Source organism: Chlamydotis macqueenii, chromosome 23 (genome assembly GCF_036417535.1).
Source record: "Chlamydotis macqueenii isolate bChlMac1 chromosome 23, bChlMac1.mat, whole genome shotgun sequence".
In the NCBI taxonomy this organism is placed as follows: Eukaryota; Metazoa; Chordata; class Aves; order Otidiformes; family Otididae; genus Chlamydotis; species Chlamydotis macqueenii.
Window position 1 is genome coordinate 1154848 of NC_141578.1, and position 16325 is coordinate 1171172.

Sequence of the window (16325 nt, forward strand, 5' to 3'; positions counted from 1 at the left end):
GTGAGAGAGAGAAAGTGAGAGAGAGTGTGTGACGGAGCGAGAGAGAGAGAGGGGGTGAGAGAGAGTGTGAGAGAGTGTGAGAGTGTGTGTGAGAGAGAGAGAGAGTGTGAGAGAGAGGGAGTGTGAGAGAGTGTGTGAGAGAGAGAGTGTGAGAGAGAGAAAGTGAGAGAGAGTGTGTGACAGAGCGAGAGAGTGAGAGAGAGAGAGAGAGAGGGTGAGAGAGAGTGTGAGAGAGTGTGAGAGTGTGTGTGAGAGAGAGAGTGAGAGAGAGGGGGGGTGAGAGAGAGTGTGGGAGAGTGTGAGAGTGTGTGTGAGAGAGAGAGTGTGAGAGAGAGAGAGTGAGCGAGAGTGAGAGTGAGCGAGAGTGAGAGGGAGCGTGTTAGAGAGAGTGTGAGAGAGTGTGAGAGAGAGCGAGAGAGTGTGACACAGAGAGAGAGAGTGAGAGGGAGAGAGTGTGAGAGAGTGTGAGTGACAGAGAGAGAGAGTGTGAGAGAGGGAGAGAGAGTGTGTGGTGGAGAGAGGGAGAGAGAGTGTGAGAGGGGGAGAGTGTGTGAGAGAGAGGGGGAGAGTGTGAGAGAGGGGGAGAGAGTGTGAGAGACGCAGCCCATGCTGCGTCAGGCTCAGCCCGAAGAGGCCAAAAGGGGGATGGGGGGGGGACAGACAGGGGCCGGGGGGGACACGGGGACAGACAGGGGCCGGAGCCCATCCCAATGCTCCGGGGGTGCCGAGGGACAGATCCCGCAAAGGGGATCCCGCGGGACAGGGCAGGGCCAGACCCCCACGGACTGGGGACGGTGACCCTGCTGCCACCAGCCTTACCCCACCTCACAGACACACCCCCCCCCACCCCCCCAGCCCCGCTGGATCCAGCACCTTCCTTGGCACAAAACCACCCCGGAAGGGTTTTCCTGGCGACAAGTGGAGTTTTGGGGCGAGCCCGGGGGTGACCTAGAGGGCACGGGAGCAGAGGCTTGTGGGAGAGAGGGCTGGGTGCTGCTACGCGGGACGTCCCGCGTGCTCAGCCCCGGGGTGGGGGGATCAGGCTGGCCTCGGGGTGGGGGGCACTCTGCCCGCTCCGGCCTGCAGCCCCACCTGGGTGCCCCCCAAGGCGAGCGAGCCCCTGTCGCAAGGTGGGCACCCCAGGACGAGCAGGATGGTGGCGTCCCCCACCCCGTCCCCCCCCCCACCCTTGCCCTGAAGCCGACGCCATGGGGCAAAGAGCAGGTGGGTGCGGTGCCAACGTCAAGCCCTCACCCCCGCCCGCGCCACCCTCCCCTGCGCACTTCCAGCCCAGGTGGCCGAGCCAGCAGCACGGGAACTGGAGTGAGCGGGGGCACCATGGATGTCCCCCAGGATGGGGACCCTGTCCAGTGACACTGGGGAGGGGGGGCTGGCTCCAGCCGTGGGGCTGGGATAGGGCAGGATGCCTTGGGGTGGGGGGGGCAGGGGGTGCTGCTGGGGAGCGGGGCAATGCCACCGTTCTGGGGGCAGCGGGAGGGGGCCCCGGGTGGTTCGGGATACGCTGAGGGTGACCCGGGGACCATGCCCAGACCGGGACCCCATAACAGGATAGAGCCACCCCCCCACAAGATGGGAGACCCCTTCAGCCGCTGGAGCAGCCCCCTGTCCTGGTGAGTACCCAGGGGGTGGGGGTGTCCCTGCCGTGGGGACCCCCGAGGGCTGGGTGGGCCGAGGGGCCGGTGCTGCAGGGCACGAGGGTCTCATCAGTCTGTCCAGGAGCGAACACGACGACAGCTCCCCGCTCCGGCACTCCGGCAACTTTACCCGCCCCAGCGGGAAAAGCATCTACAGTGAGTGCACCCCAAAACCCCCCGGCCCCGGCCCCAGCACCCCCGGCCCTGACTCCGCGTGCCCCCGCAGAGCAGCGCAAGGACTACAGCCAGGCCCTGCTCCAGCCCCAGCACCACTTCCAGCACCACGTCGAGGTAGCAGCCCCCCTCCCCAAACCCCCCCCAACCCCGCCAGGGTGACCCCGGTTTGCAGAGCGTGGGGTGACGCCGGGGTGCCCGGTATCCTGTGTGTGTGCATCCCCCCCAGCACCTGCTGACGCTGCGGCTGGAGCGGGACATCCGCAGCACCCAGGACTGCCTGGAGCGGCTGAGGGTGCTGGAGGCACAGGGCCGGGTCTGGGGGCAGGATCTCATCCTGCAAGTCAAGGACCAGGAGCTGGTGCTGAGGGATGTGGAGAGCAAGGTACTGCACCCCCCCTCCCCCAAATCCGGGTACCCCCCGGCCAGGGCACCCACCCTGGACCAGTACCCCCATAAAGCCGGTGTCCCTCCAGCTGCAGCTCTGGCATCCCCATAACCCTGGCACCCTCACCCCAAACAATGGCCCTTGCACCCCCACTTGGCCCCATCACCCCCCCCACGCTGGCAGCCATGCTGCAGTCCCCACCCGAGCACCCAATGGCCGCAGCACCCACCACAGCCGTGACACCCGCCCGGGACCCAAAACCCCCACCAACCCGGTATTCCCCCAGTCGTGGCACCCCCATAGCCCTGGTACCCCTCCCCCACACCTAGCACTCCTATAACCCTGCCCCCCATAACCCTGCCACCCCCAACCCTTGCACCCCTATAACCCTGCCCCCCATAACCCTGCTCCCCCAAACCCTTGCACCCCTATAACCCTACCCCCCATAACCCTGCTCCCCCAAACCTTTCACCCCCACAACCCTACCCTCCATAACCCTGCTTCCCCCAGCCCTTGCACCCCTATAACCCTGCCCCCCATAACCCTGCTCCCCCCAAACCCTTGCACCACTATAAACTTGGCCCCCCACAACCCCACCACCCCCAACTCTTGCACCCCTACAAGCCTGGCACCCACAATCCATCCCATGCCACCCCCCCCCCCCAATTCAGCACCCCCAAAAGCCTGGCATTCCCCCCACCCCATAAACCCCCCCCATTAACCCTTACATCCCCACACCCCAGCAATCCCCCCAGGCCCCAGCACCCCCTCAGCCCTTTACCCCTAAGCGGCCATTCTGGGGTGGGGGCTGAGCACCCTGTTGCCCAGGGCAGGAGGAGCTGGACGCATACCCGCTGAGCAGCGTGCTGGGGTGCTCGGCCGCGCAGGACATCGGCGCCTACGACTCGGTGTTGGCCATCAGCGTGGAGGAGCGGAGCCCCCCGGGAACCAGCGTCCTGCTCTTCCAGTGCGAGCGCGTGGGGGTGAGCCGGGGGGGTGGGCTGCGGGGGGGCAGCACCCCAGGGCTGTGCTGGGGAGGGAGCAGTGATAGCGGTGGGCTCTGCGCCAGGCTGAGACGCTGAAGAGCGGCCTGGAGAAGCTGCTGAAGCAGTGGAAGGAGGAGCAGAGGAGTCAGCGTGGGCACAGGTAAGGGGGTACGCGGTTCGTCACCCCCTCCCTGGGGGCAGCCAGGCCTGGCCCCCTGAGTCTGCCCCCCCCAAGCTGTTGTGGGTCTTGGCAGGGGGGGGGGGGATAAGCCCATGCTGCCCCCATGTCACCCAAAGGGTCCCACCCCACGGGTGCAGACCCCCTTCTGCCTGCTCCCCTTGGCAGAGATCCCCCCTCACCCTCCTGGGGGATGCCCCCCCCTTTTTGCCCCAGTACGCTAGCTCCTGCCTCAGCCCCCCTCCTACCCCATCCCAGTGGGCACAGAACCCCCCCCCACTCCATCCCTAGGGTCACCCCCACCCCCATCCCCATGCACACAGACACCCCCCCACCTTGCACCCCTATACCCTATCCCTGGGCTCAAACCCCTCCCACCCCCATCCCCACGGGCACGACCCCCTCCTACCCTCACACCCCCCTCTCTGAACTTAATCCTCCCCTCACCCCATGGGCACAGACCCCCTGCTCCCCTACACCCCATCCCTGGGCTCAAACTCCCCCCCACCCCATCCGCATGGGCACTGACGCCCCGCACCCCTGTACCCCAGCCCCAGGCTCAGTCCACCCCATTCCCCTGGACACAGGACACCGCCCCCCCGCCCCCAACTCCGTACCCCAGCCCCAGGCTCAAACTCCCCCTCCCCACCCAGGAACAGCCTGGACACCCCTCTGGGCCCGGCCCCCCCATACACGCAGGGTCCCTACGCAGCCCCGGAGCCGTGGGCAGAGACCCCCGAGCCCAAATTCCAGGCGCCCCCCGAGCGTGGGCTGCCCTCCCAGGATTACGGTGAGTCCTGAGCCAGGTTCTGCGGCGTGCCTCAGTTTCCCCAGGAGCAGGGGGTGGGAGCGGGGTGACACGGAGCAGAGCTGGGGACCCTCGGCTGTCCCCAGAGTTCCCGGACACCCAGCAGATGCCGTGGACCAACCCACCCGAGCAGGTCAAGTCCGACGTGGACCGAGACGTTGTAAGTCCCATGCCGCGTCCCGGGACGGGGACACCCTCCGGCCCCCCCGCGGCGCCCATCGAGTCCCGTCCTGCTCCCGCAGGAGATCCTCAACCACGTGCTGGGCGACTTGGACCTCTTCGTGCTCCGGCTGAAGACGGCCCTGGGCTTGGCCAGCACCACCAGCTCGAAGAAGAAGAAGAAGAAGAAGAGCAAAGGTGGTGAGGGAGGGCTGTGCCCTGGGAGGGGGAGTGCAGGTGGGGCTATCCCAATGCCAGCCCCCCTTCCCTGCCCCCCCAGCTCTGCCCTCCGAGGAGGACTACACAGACTTTTTCCAGAAGGTGAAATATGCCCTCAACCTCCTGGTACGTCCCGGTGGGTTGGATGGGACCTCCCGGCTCATGGGTGTCCCTGAACGGGCTGGGGGGCTGCGTGGGGACGGGGGCGGGGTCTGCTTGGGGACAGGGCGGGGTCTGCTTGGGGACGGGGGAGGGGGCTGCGTGGGGACAGGGGAGGAGGAGGCTGCGTGGGGACGGGGGAGGGGGCTGCGTGGGGACAGGGGAGGAGGAGGCTGCGTGGGGACGGGGGAGGGGGCTGCGTGGGGACGGGGCGGGGGCTGCGTGGGGACAGGGGAGGAGGAGGCTGCGTGGGGACGGGGGAGGGGGCTGCGTGGGGACGGGGCGGGGGCTGCGTGGGGACAGGGGAGGAGGAGGCTGCGTGGGGACGGGGGAGGGGGCTGCGTGGGGATAGGGGAGGAGGAGACTGCGTGGGGACGGGGGAGGAGGAGGCTGCGTGGGGACGGGGGAGGAGGAGGCTGCGTGGGGACGGGGGAGGGGGCTGCGTGGGGACGGGGGAGGAGGAGGCTGCGTGGGGACAGGGTGGGGGCTGCGTGGGGACGGGGGAGGGGGAGGCTGCGTGGGGACAGGGCGGGGGCTGCGTGGGGACGGGGGAGGAGGAGGCTGCGTGGGGACAGGGTGGGGGCTGCGTGGGGATGGGGGAGGGGGGGGCTGCGTGGGGACGGGGGAGGGGGCTGCGTGGGGACGGGGGCGGGGGCTGCGTGGCGACGGGGGAGGGGGCTGCGTGGGGATAGGGCGGGGTTCTGCGTGGGGACGGGGCGGGGTCTGCTTGGGGACAGGGCGGGGGCTGCGTGGGGACGGGGAGGGGGCTGCGTGGGGATAGGGCGGGGGCTGCGTGGGGACGGGGCGGGGGTTGCGTGGGGACGGGGGAGGAGGAGGCTGCGTGGGGTCGGGGGAGGGGGCTGCGTGGGGACGGGGGAGGAGGAGGTTGCGTGGGGACGGGGGAGGGGCCTGCGTGGGGACAGCCGTTCCCAACCCCACTCAGGGAAGGACCCGCCAGCACGTGCGGGAGCCGGACCCCACGGAGCTGCTGCGTCTCCTCTTCACGGCCCTCTCCTTCGTGAGTGTCCCCAAAGCAGGTCCCAGCGCCCGCCTACGGGACTCCACCCCGAGGGAAGGGGTGCGTGAGTGGGGCGGGGGTCGGATACGGGGGTCCCGCTCCACCACCACCACCCCCCCCCGAGCAGGTCCTGGAGCACTGCCCCAGCCCCGGGCTGGGGGCGGCGGCGGAGGCCCCGCTGCTGGCGCCGGAGGCGGTGGAGATGCTGGAGCAGGGCCTGCCCCCCGAGGACTACGGCACCTGGAAGGCGCTGGGCGCCGCCTGGAACCAAACCAGGTGGGGGTCCAGCCCCGCTCCCCCCCGCCCCCGCACCAAGGCGGGGGGTCCGGCCTTGGTGGGGAGCAGGGGTCCCACCACCCACCTTGGCTCGCAGGGCCCAGTACCCCAACGGCGAGCTGGTGCCCGGCTACAGCCCCGTCTTCTCGGATGGGTGGCTGCCCCCTCCAGCGGAGCAGGTACGGCACGCGGGGGGTGGGGGCGAGGGGGGGCTAGGCCGGCCCACCGCCTGCCTCAGTTTCCCCAGCTCTCAACACCTGTCCCTCTCTCTGCTCCCTGCACAGCCACTGGCCACCGGCCCGAGGGACAACCCCAGCCCAGCGTAAGTGCCCCCGCGAGCACTGGGGCGGGATCGGGACCCCAGCTGGATTCTCATGTGCCCCCCCAAAAAATTTCCAGGGCCCCCCTCCCAGCCCAGGGGCTGGCACGGGCCCTGTATGAGTTCCAGGGCAGGAACCCACAGGAGCTGAGCGTGAGGACTGGGGACATGCTGCAGGTAGAAATTTGGGGTGGGGAGGATGGAGCAGGGACCCCCACACGGGGATCCTGGAAGGGGGTGACAGCAGGGTGCTGCCCCCCATCCTCCCAAACTTGTCCCCACACGCCCTAGGTACTGGACCAGCGGAAGAAGTGGTGGCTGGTGCAGGACGGCCGGGGGGAGAAGGGCTACATCCCCAGCAACATCCTGGAGCCCCTGGGGCAGGGGCACAGCGCAGGGGGCCACAGCGGCAGCCAGGTGGGTGCCCCCCCTCCCCATACCCCAGGAAGGGGGTGACGGGGGGGTCACTCCGCTGTCCCTTCCCCTTGTCCCCAGCTGCAGGAAAGCCCCCCCAACCTGCACCTCGACTCCTCACCAGCGGAGGTGACGGCCTGGCTGAAGGACAAGGGCTTCTCCAGGATGTAGGTGACCCCTGAGCCTCCCCAACCCATGTGGCTCCCTTTTGGGGTGGGGGGGACACCCGCTCACCCCCCGCCGTCCGTCCACAGCACGGTGCGGTGTCTGGGGGTGCTGACGGGGTGCCAGCTGCTGCACATGTCCCCGGCTGAGCTGCGAGCCGTCTGCCCCGAGGAGTGGCGCCGAGTCCTCTTCAAGCTGTCCTCCATCCGGCTGTCCCTGGGGGTGAGGGACCCCCGGCCCGCACCCCCTGCCCACCCCACACCCACCCACCCCTTCTCCCATCCCCTTCTTTGCAGATGGGCCCAAGGGATTGAGCCACTCCGCGTCCCCCGCTGTCCCCACCACGCACCTTCCAGGATGGAGCACCCCCCGCAGTGCGCGACCCCGTGTGGGGGACCCTGCACCCCAGTCCCAACTGGCCCCCCAAGACAGACAGCCACTCCTTGGGGGGCTAGGGGACACGTCCCCCCTGGAGCCACCGATGACACAAGGCTGCTGGGACCCCTGCGCCGTGCTGGAGGGCTCTGGGGGATCCCCACACCCTACCGGGGGGAGATGTGCTGCCGGACCCCCCCCCCATGGCAAAGTGAGGGGCGGGCAGCCCCCCGTGGGGGGTGGGCACCATGAAACGCGTCTGCACCCCACAAAGTGTAAAGCGACCGCTGTGAAAATAAAGAGTGACAGCACAGGGGTCTGCGGGGGGGCACCCCAGTCCCCCCAGTGGGATGGGGGGGGGAGGGAAGCAGGGCACAGCGTGCCACCCCCCAGCAGTGCCCAAGGGACACCTCCACATCCCCATCGCGGGCACCCCGTTGTGTCCGAGGCGGTGGCGGGGGACAGCGAGGGGCCCAGGGGACAGGGCTGTCCCCAGCCCACCCGACCCTGCGCTGTGGGGTGGTGGCAGGATACCAAGCCCATCCTCCCCGTCCTCATTAGCGCTGCCTCATTAGTGAGCAGGAATGCACTAACGAGAAGGGAGGGGGCCCAGGACACTTCTTCCGGGGGGGCCGAGGCAGGGGGACAGCACAGGATGGCTCAGGGTGCCACATCTACAGCACTTTATTGAGTTGAGGGGCTTCACGCCAGCAGTGCCCACCCCACCCCATGATGGAGGGTGCTGGGGGGGGGGTCAGCTCAGGGACCCCCCAGCCCGGCTCCCCTCGCCCCACCCGGAGCCCCCTACTCCTTCTTGTTACCCCACTTGGCCATCTTGTTGTTGATGGGCATCTTCAGGAAGCGGCTGGACTTCATGTAGGCAGCCACCTTCTCCAGGGCCTGCGGGGGCAAGGGACCAGTCCCACCGCGTCAATCCCCCCCTCCCACCCCTGGATGCCCTCGGGAAGTGGGGTGGCCCAGCTCACCCCGAAGCGGTCCATGAAGTCCTTGAGGTTCTTGAAGGGCTCCAGGCACTTGGGTTCGAAGATGCGGTTCTGCTCCAGCACATCAAACATGAGGAAGTCCACAAAGGTGAGCTGGGGACAGCGCAGTGAGGGGGACATGGTGAGGACCAGCCTGGGGACAAACCCCCTCCCCAGCCCCTGCTACCCGCCTCCGGGGTCCCAGCAGTACCTTCTCTCCTACAAACCACTTTCTGTCCCCCAAAAAGTTGGAGAAGAGCTTCAGCTTCCCTGGGAGCTGCTCCAGGTAGCCCGGCTTGAGCTTCTCCTGCGGGAGGAAGGGGTGGAGTGGTGAGGCTGGGGACCCCGTGCCCCCCACCCAGGGGACAGCACCGCCCCCCACAGGGTCCCCAGCACTCCCAATGCATGGCCAGGGAGGAGCCCAGCACGGGCACCCAGCCCCGCGGAACGGGCACACTCACAAAGTCGGGGTTGTAGCAGATCATGACCAGGCTCATGCGGAAATCCATGATCTGGTTCTCCAGCATGTCCACGCGGAGCAGCTCCTCCTCCGTCTCGCCACCTGCGGGGTGCGGAGACCTCAGCACTGGGGCATGGTGTCAACCCAACCCTACTGAACCCCAGCTCCAACCCAACTGAACACCAACCTAACCCCAACCAAACCCCAACCTGACCCAACCCAACCCCAACTCTATTCCAAACCCAAGCCCAAATAAATCAAAGTCCAAACCCAAATAAGCCCAAGCCCAACTCTAAGCCCAAGACTAAATAAACCCAACCCTAAGCTCAAATAAACCCAACCCCAAGTCCAATCCAACCTCAGTGCCAAACTCGAGTCAATTCCAAGCCCAACCAACTTCAAGCCCGAGCCCATCACTCACACATCTTGTGCTTGCGGGCGATGTAGCGCAGGATGGCGTTGCTCTGCGTCAGCTTGGTGTTGCCATCGATGAAGTAAGGGAGCTGGAGGGGACATGGAGGCATGGGGCTACCAGGGCATGGGGACACCACACCCACCCCCCATAACCACCCCCCCCAGGCTCGACACCACCTACGTTGGGGAAGTCCAGCCCCAGCTTCTCCTTCTCGTTGATCCATTGGCTCTTGTCATAGTCGGGAGCTGGAAGAAGGGGGCGGGGAGGGGTGACGTTCTGTCCCGCTCAAAAGCCAGAGAGCTTGAGGGTGGCGCGGGGAGCGCCCCAGCCCCCCCCCGCTCACCCTCCCCGCAGCTGTAGAGCTTGTCCTCGTAGGGCGTCTCGGTGTACTCCAGGAGCAGGCGGATGGCGTGGGCGAGCTGGGGGGGGGGGAGGGGCAGGGATCAGTGAGATCTTCCCCCCCCTCATTCCCCCCAGAATGCACCACACCCCCCCTGCCATGAGGAAAATGAGGCGAGGAGGGCGAGCCACGCCCCTTCCTGCAGGCGCGGGGTCCTCCCAACCCGCGGGGTGCCCCCAAAAGCAACGCCCCCCCACCTCAAGCTGCAGAGGGACTTCCCCGAGACCAAGAGGACCCCCATAGCCCCCCCCCAAGAGCAAGGGGACCCCCCCAAAATCAGAGGGACCGCCACAGCCCTCCCACAAGACCAAGGGGACCCCCACAACGGCCCCCAAAAGCAGGAGGGGACACCCAGCCCCCCCCTCAAGACCAAGGAAACCCCTCCAGCCCCTCCTACAAGAGCAGGGGGACCGCCCCCGCCCCCTCGCAAGACCAAGGGGACCCCCATAGCCCCCCCCTCAAGGGCAGGGAGACCCCCGAGGCCCCCCAAAACACCAAGGGGACCCCCCTCCAGCCCCCCTTCCCCAAAAGCAGGGGCACTCCCACGCTGTGGGGGTCGGCTGCCCACGCACCCCACGAATATCCCAGTAGCCCAGCACCGCCGCAGCCATGGCCCTGCGCGCCGACCGCTGTGCGTCCCCCCTCCGCGTGACTTCCCCCCGCCCCAGCCGAGGCCCCGCCCCTTCCTCGGGGGCGGGGCTTAACGCGGGGGGCCCTTAAAGGGACACGGGGCTGGGTGCGGACGGCGCAAAGAGGTAACCCCCCCCTCCCGGGTGGGGTACGGGCCCCCCCGTTTGCACTGGGGGTGTCCCTTGTACCCCCCCAAGCTCCATGGGGGTCCCCCCCTCTTTGGGGAGCATGCGTCCCCCCAGTCTGTATGGGAGCCCTCTTACGCTGGGGGGGGGGGGCACAGGACCCCCCCTTGCACTCCCTCCAAGATGATTGTGCCCTCCCCCCCCTACCCTGAGAGGCATCGCCCCACCTTGAGCCCCCCCATTTGCATCACCCAGGCTACGTGGGGGTTCCCCTGGGTTTGGGCAGCGCAGGTCCCCCAGTCTGCATAGGGATCCCCCTATCCTGGGGGGGGGGCATAGGTCCCTCTGTGACACCCCCTCAAGCTGCACGGGGGTCCCCCACCCTCCCCAGCACCCCACGGTCCCACGGCAGCTCCATGCACCCCACACGGCAGCCAGACAAGGGGGCAGCCCCCCCCAGATTTATTTTATTTTGCAGGGGAGGGGGCTGGGGGCAATACCCCCACTCATTCCTTGGTGGTGCCCCAGTGCGCTATGGGCGCGAAAATTGGGGTCCTAAGGAAGCGCCCCGAACGCATGTAGGCCGAGATCTTCTCCAGCGCCTGCGGAGAGGAGACGGGACGGGATGGGGATTGGGACGGGGACACCAGGGTGTCAGGGATGGGGACAGGGACACCGAGGTGTTGAGGATTGGGATGGGGACACCAGGGTGTTAGGGGTGGGGACAGCGGGGTGTCGGGGATGGGGCTAGGGACATTGGGATGTTTGGGATGGCACCAGGGTTTTAGGGATGGGGACAGGGACACCAGGGTGTTGGGCATGGGGAAACTGGGGTGTTGCGGACAGGGATACTGAGGATTCAAGGATGACGATGGGGATGTCAGGGTGTCAGGGATGGGGACAGGGACAGCGGGGCATTGGTGAAGGTGGAGGGGACAGCGGGGTGCCAGAGACGGGGACAGCGGGGTGTCCCCGCGCTCACCTCGAAACGCTGCAGGAACTGGCCCAGGTTGCCCTGCAGCTCGGGACAGTTGGGGACAAACATGTGTAAATCATCCAGCACGTCGTAGGCCAGGAAGTCCACGAAGGTCAGCTGCGAGGTGGGGGGGGGACAGATAGGGAGGGTCAGCCCCGACAGGGACCCCCCCCAAATCCCCCAGCACCCCCCCACCTACCTTCTCCCCAGCAAACCACTTGCGGGAGCCCAGGAACTGCGACAGGTCCCGCAGCTTCCCCGGCAGCTTCTCCAGGAAGGCCGGCTTCAGCTTCTCCTACACCGGGGGGCACAGAGTTGGGGTGGGGGCTGCACCCCTCCTCTCCTCAAACCCCCCCAGCACCCATGGGCATCACCCCCTGAATGCAACTGGGCAAGGGCTGCACCCCAACACACACCCTGTGCCGGCTGTGGCTTGACTCCCCTTGTCCCCACGTCCCCAGCGGGGTTGGGGACAAGATCCCCCTGATGGGCGGGGGGTCTGTCCCTCCGTGCCCCCCCCATGGGGGTACTCACAAAATCGGCGCTGTAGCACATCTGGATGAAATTCGTGCGCAGATCCACGATCTGGTTCTCCAGCAGGTCCACGCGCAGCTTCTCCTCCTCTGTCTCACCGCCTGCGGGGTGGGGGGACGTCAGCCCCTGGCCCTGGGGACGCCCCTGTCCTGGCTTTATTTAGTGAGGGGGGGCTCTGGTGGAAGCTTCTGTAAGAAGCTTCTAGAAGTCGGTTGGGCCTAAGGCGGACCCGGCTGCTGGCCAGGGCCGAGCCAACTGGTGGCAGAATGTTCCCTGATAACGGCTCTGCGATAACGTATTTTAGAGGAAAAATAAAAAAACAGAAGAGAAGATGTGAAGCAGCTGCGCGGGGCAGAGAGGGGGAGGCGCGAGCCCTGTGGGCCTTGGCCCCTCACCCTCCAGCCTCCCGCGGGCGGCGACTGGGCCCAGCTGTGAGAAGGGGCCAGGAGAGATGTGAAGAGATCCTCCCTTTTCCTTACCCCAAACCTCGAGCCTTTTCCTTACATCATCTCTCCCTGTTCCTTCGGAGGGTGGGGGGAGCGAGAGAGAGACTGCGCAGTCTGGTCCCGAGCGGGGCTGAACTACGGCACCCCCCTGCCCCCCCAAAAACCCCGTCACTCACACATCTTGTGCTTGCGGGCGATGTAGCGCAGGATGGCGTTGCTCTGCGTCAGCTTGGTGTTGCCGTCGATGAGATAGGGCAGCTATGGGGAGGGGGCGTCATGGGGGGGCCTCACTGCCCAGACCCTCCACGCCCTCACCAGGCCCCCGCATTCCCCATCCGTCACCTACGTTGGGGAAGTCCAGGCCCAGCTTCTCCTTCTCCTTCGTCCACTCAGTCAGATCAATACCAGGGCCTGGAGTGGGGGGTACACAGATTGGAGGGGGGGCTTCCCCAGATCCCGTCCCCATACCCACGCACAGCACCCACAGCAAATTCATGGGTGGGGGGAGCATGCGGTGGGGGGGTCCCCGCTCTGCCCCAGGAGCAGCCACATGTCCCCTGCCAATCCCTGGGACAGATAATGGAGGGCACCGAGCGCGGAACAAGGTCCAGGGCCAGGGGGGAGCCGGGGGGGGCAGAGGTGCCCCGCAGACCTGGCAGGAGGAGGATGGGGGGGGGCAGAAGGGGCAGGCTGCGCTTTCGCCCTGCGACACGGGGACTTTCTTCTGCTTGGGCTGGTTCCTGCCACAGCGTGAACCGGGGTGACCAGGGTCCGGGGGGACACCGGGGGACACGGGGACGTGGGGGGGGACACCCCCTTGCCCCCCTCACCTGAGCCGATGCGGTACCGCTTCTCCTGGTAGGGGGTCTCCGTGTGCTCCAGCAGCAGGCGGATGGCGTGGGCCAGCTGGGGGGACACAGCACCCACCTTTCGGCACCCCCCTGCGCTCCCCACCCACCCAGGGCCCCCCCGCTGCGGGACACCCCCTCCCACTCCATGCCCCCACAAACACGGCCCCCCCCCACCCCCAGCTCACCCCGCGGATGTCCCAGTAGCCCAGCGTGACCACCATGGCTGCACCCAGCTCCGGCTCTGCGGGGCCCGGGCCGAGGGGCAGGGACAAGGGTGCCGAGCCCCCGCCCCGCGCCCTCCCCTTCCCCCCCCGCCAGCGTGACCGGGCGCAGGCAGGGTGCCAGGACGTCCCGCCGGCGCTGGATCCCGCCCGCAGCATCCCCCCATTTGGGACCCCCCCGTCCCCAACGCCGAGCCACGGAGGGGGGCGAGCGCCCCCTGAGCAGCGACCACCCCCTTGCTGCCCCCGTTTGCCCCCGGGGCCGCGCACCGCCCCCCAGCCGCCCCCCCAGCCGGAGGATTTAACTTCAACACTTTATTGGTCATGCTGACTTGCTGGTTTGGGTTTTTTTTTCCTTTTTTTTTTTTTTCGTAGTCGTCAGCACGCATTCCGGGAGAGTCGGACGCCCCCAAGCTGCACGGGGGTCCCCACCCTCCCCAGCACCCCACGGTCCCACGGCAGCTCCATGCACCCCACACGGCAGCCAGACAAGGGGGCAGCGCCCCCCAGATTTATTGTGCAGGGGAAGGGGCTGGGGGCAACACCACCGACACCCCCGCTCACTCCTTGGTGGTGCCCCAGTGCGCTATGGGCGTGAAAATTGGGGTCCTAAGGAAGCGCCCCGAACGCATGTAGGCCGAGATCTTCTCCAGCGCCTGCGGAGAGGAGACGGGACGGGATGGGGATTGGGACGGGGACACCAGGGTGTCAGGGATGGGGACAGGGACACTGGGGCATTGGGGATGGTGGCAGGGACAGTGAGGTGTCAGGGACAGTGACAGCGGGGTGTCAGGATGCGGTGAGGACAGCGGGGTGTCAGGGATGGGGACAGCGGGGTGTCAGGATGCGGTGAGGACAGCGGGATGTCGGGGATGGGGACAGCGGGGTGTCAGGATGCGGTGAGGACAGCGGGGTGTTGGGGATGGGGAGAGCGGGGTGTCCCCGCGCTCACCTCGAAACGCTGCAGGAACTGGCCCAGGTTGCCCTGCAGCTCGGGACAGTTGGGGACGAAGATGCGTAACTCATCCAGCAAGTCATAGGCCAGGAAATCCACAAAGGTCAGCTGCGAGTTGGGGGGGGATGACAGACAGGGTAGTCAGCCCGGACAGGGACCCCCCCCAAATCCCCCAGCACCCCCCCACCTACCTTCTCCCCAGCAAACCACTTGCGGGAGCCCAGGAACCGCGACAGGTCCCGCAGCTTCCCCGGCAGCTGCTCCAGGAAGGCCGGCTTCAGCTTCTCCTACACCGGGGGGCACAGAGTTGGGGTGGGGGCTGCACCCCTCTTCTCCCCAAACCCCCCCAGCACCCATGGGCATCACCCCCTGAATGCAACCGGGCAAGGGCTGCACCCCGACGCACACCCTGTGCCGGCTGTGGCTTGACTCCCCTTGTCCCCACGTCCCCAGCGGGTTTGGGGACAAGATCCCCCTGATCCCCCTGTCCCTCCGTGCCCTCCCCCCCGTGGGGGTACTCACGATATCGGCGCTGTAGCACATCTGGGCAAAGCTCATGCGCAGATCCACGATCTGGTTCTCCAGCAGGTCCACGCGCAGCTTCTCCTCCTCCGTCTCACCGCCTGCAGGGTGGGGGGACGTCAGCCCCTGGCCCTGGGGACGCCCCTGTCCTGGCTTTATTTTGTGGGAGGAGCAGAGATCCCCCTGCAGCCCGGGGAGGCCCCGCTGGGGCGGCTGTTCTGGAGGGGCTGCACCCCGTGGAAGAGATGACCCACGCCGGAGCAGTTCCACGAAGGACTGTGGCCCGTGGGAGGGACCCCACGCTGGAGCAGAGGAGGAATGTGAGGAGTTCTTTCCCCGAGGAGGTATGAGCGGCATAAAACAACGCGGGATGGACTGACCGTAACCCCCGTTCCCTCTTCCCCCCCCCGCCCTGCTCGGAGGGGGAGGGTGGTAGAGACAATGTTAAGCCCTGGAAGAGGAAGGCACCCCCCTGCCCCCCCAAAAAACCCGTCACTCACACATCTTGTGCTTGCGGGCGATGTAGCGCAGGATGGCGTTGCTCTGCGTCAGCTTGGTGTTGCCGTCGATGAGATAGGGCAGCTATGGGGAGGGGGCGTCATGGGGGGGCCTCACTGCCCAGACCCTCCACGCCCTCCCCAGGCCCCCGCATTCCCCATCCGTCACCTACGTTGGGGAAGTCCAGGCCCAGCTTCTCCTTCTCCTTCGTCCAGTCGCTCAGATCAAAATCAGGGGCTGGAGTGGGGGGCACACAGATTGGAGGGGGGGCTTCCCCAGATCCCGTCCCCATACCCACGCACAGCACCCACAGCAAATTCATGGGTGGGGGGAGCATGCGGTGGGGGGGTCCCCGCTCTGCCCCAGGAGCAGCCACATGTCCCCTGCCAATCCCTGGGACAGATAATGGAGGGCACCGAGCGCGGAACAAGGTCCAGGGCCAGGGGGGAGCCGGGGGGGGCAGAGGTGCCCCGCAGACCTGGCAGGAGGAGGATGGGGGGGGGCAGAAGGGGCAGGCTGCGCTTTCGCCCTGCGACACGGGGACTTTCTTCTGCTTGGGCTGGTTCCTGCCACAGCGTGAACCGGGGTGACCAGGGTCCGGGGGGACACCGGGGGACACGGGGACGTGGGGGGGGACACCCCCTTGCCCCCCTCACCTGAGCCGATGCGGTACCGCTTCTCCTGGTAGGGGGTCTCCGTGTGCTCCAGCAGCAGGCGGATGGCGTGGGCCAGCTGGGGGGACACAGCACCCACCTTTCGGCACCCCCCTGCGCTCCCCACCCACCCAGGGCCCCCCCGCTGCGGGACACCCCCTCCCACTCCATGCCCCCACAAACACGGCCCCCCCCCACCCCCAGCTCACCCCGCGGATGTCCCAGTAGCCCAGCGTGACCACCATGGCTGCACCCAGCTCCGGCTCTGCGGGGCCCGGGCCGAGGGGCAGGGACAAGGGTGCCGAGCCCCCGCCCCGCGCCCTCCCCTTCCCCCCCCGCCAGCGTGACCGGGCGCAGGCAGGG

The 16325-nt window shown here is 67.5% G+C and overlaps 4 protein-coding genes across 4 annotated transcripts; 1 reads left to right on the plus strand and 3 right to left on the minus strand.

The window, feature by feature from the left end:
- Positions 1-1590: 1590 nt before the first annotated feature.
- On the plus strand, positions 1591-7702 carry EPS8L3 (EPS8 signaling adaptor L3). The gene is given in 18 exon segments (XM_086765398.1): positions 1591-1631; positions 1738-1811; positions 1882-1946; positions 2059-2214; positions 3051-3200; positions 3287-3363; positions 4035-4171; positions 4276-4349; positions 4432-4540; positions 4629-4693; positions 5670-5744; positions 5872-6020; positions 6118-6199; positions 6305-6342; positions 6420-6516; positions 6631-6920; positions 7008-7140; positions 7215-7702. Coding segments are annotated over 18 exon segments (1830 nt in total). The 3' UTR covers positions 7233-7702.
- A 259-nt stretch (positions 7703-7961) lies between these two features.
- Positions 7962-10259, minus strand: LOC104473670 (glutathione S-transferase Mu 1). Its single transcript, XM_086765401.1, has 8 exons — positions 10124-10259; positions 9495-9570; positions 9332-9396; positions 9158-9239; positions 8738-8838; positions 8488-8583; positions 8280-8390; positions 7962-8193 (listed from the first exon to the last, which is right to left on the minus strand). Exons 1-8 carry the CDS (start codon positions 10160-10162, stop codon positions 8098-8100), a joined length of 666 nt encoding a protein of 221 aa, XP_086621527.1. The 5' UTR covers positions 10163-10259; the 3' UTR covers positions 7962-8097.
- A 525-nt stretch (positions 10260-10784) lies between these two features.
- LOC147597937 (glutathione S-transferase 2-like) lies at positions 10785-13440 on the minus strand. Its single transcript, XM_086765400.1, has 8 exons — positions 13299-13440; positions 13093-13168; positions 12609-12673; positions 12439-12520; positions 11817-11917; positions 11482-11577; positions 11289-11399; positions 10785-10908 (listed from the first exon to the last, which is right to left on the minus strand). The coding sequence occupies exons 1-8, from the start codon at positions 13332-13334 to the stop codon at positions 10813-10815; spliced, it is 663 nt and encodes a 220-aa protein (XP_086621526.1). The 5' UTR covers positions 13335-13440; the 3' UTR covers positions 10785-10812.
- Positions 13441-13817: 377 nt separating this feature from the next.
- On the minus strand, positions 13818-16317 carry LOC147597938 (glutathione S-transferase 2-like). Its single transcript, XM_086765399.1, has 8 exons — positions 16172-16317; positions 15966-16041; positions 15482-15546; positions 15312-15393; positions 14812-14912; positions 14481-14576; positions 14287-14397; positions 13818-13990 (listed from the first exon to the last, which is right to left on the minus strand). Exons 1-8 carry the CDS (start codon positions 16205-16207, stop codon positions 13895-13897), a joined length of 663 nt encoding a protein of 220 aa, XP_086621525.1. The 5' UTR covers positions 16208-16317; the 3' UTR covers positions 13818-13894.
- Positions 16318-16325: the final 8 nt, after the last annotated feature.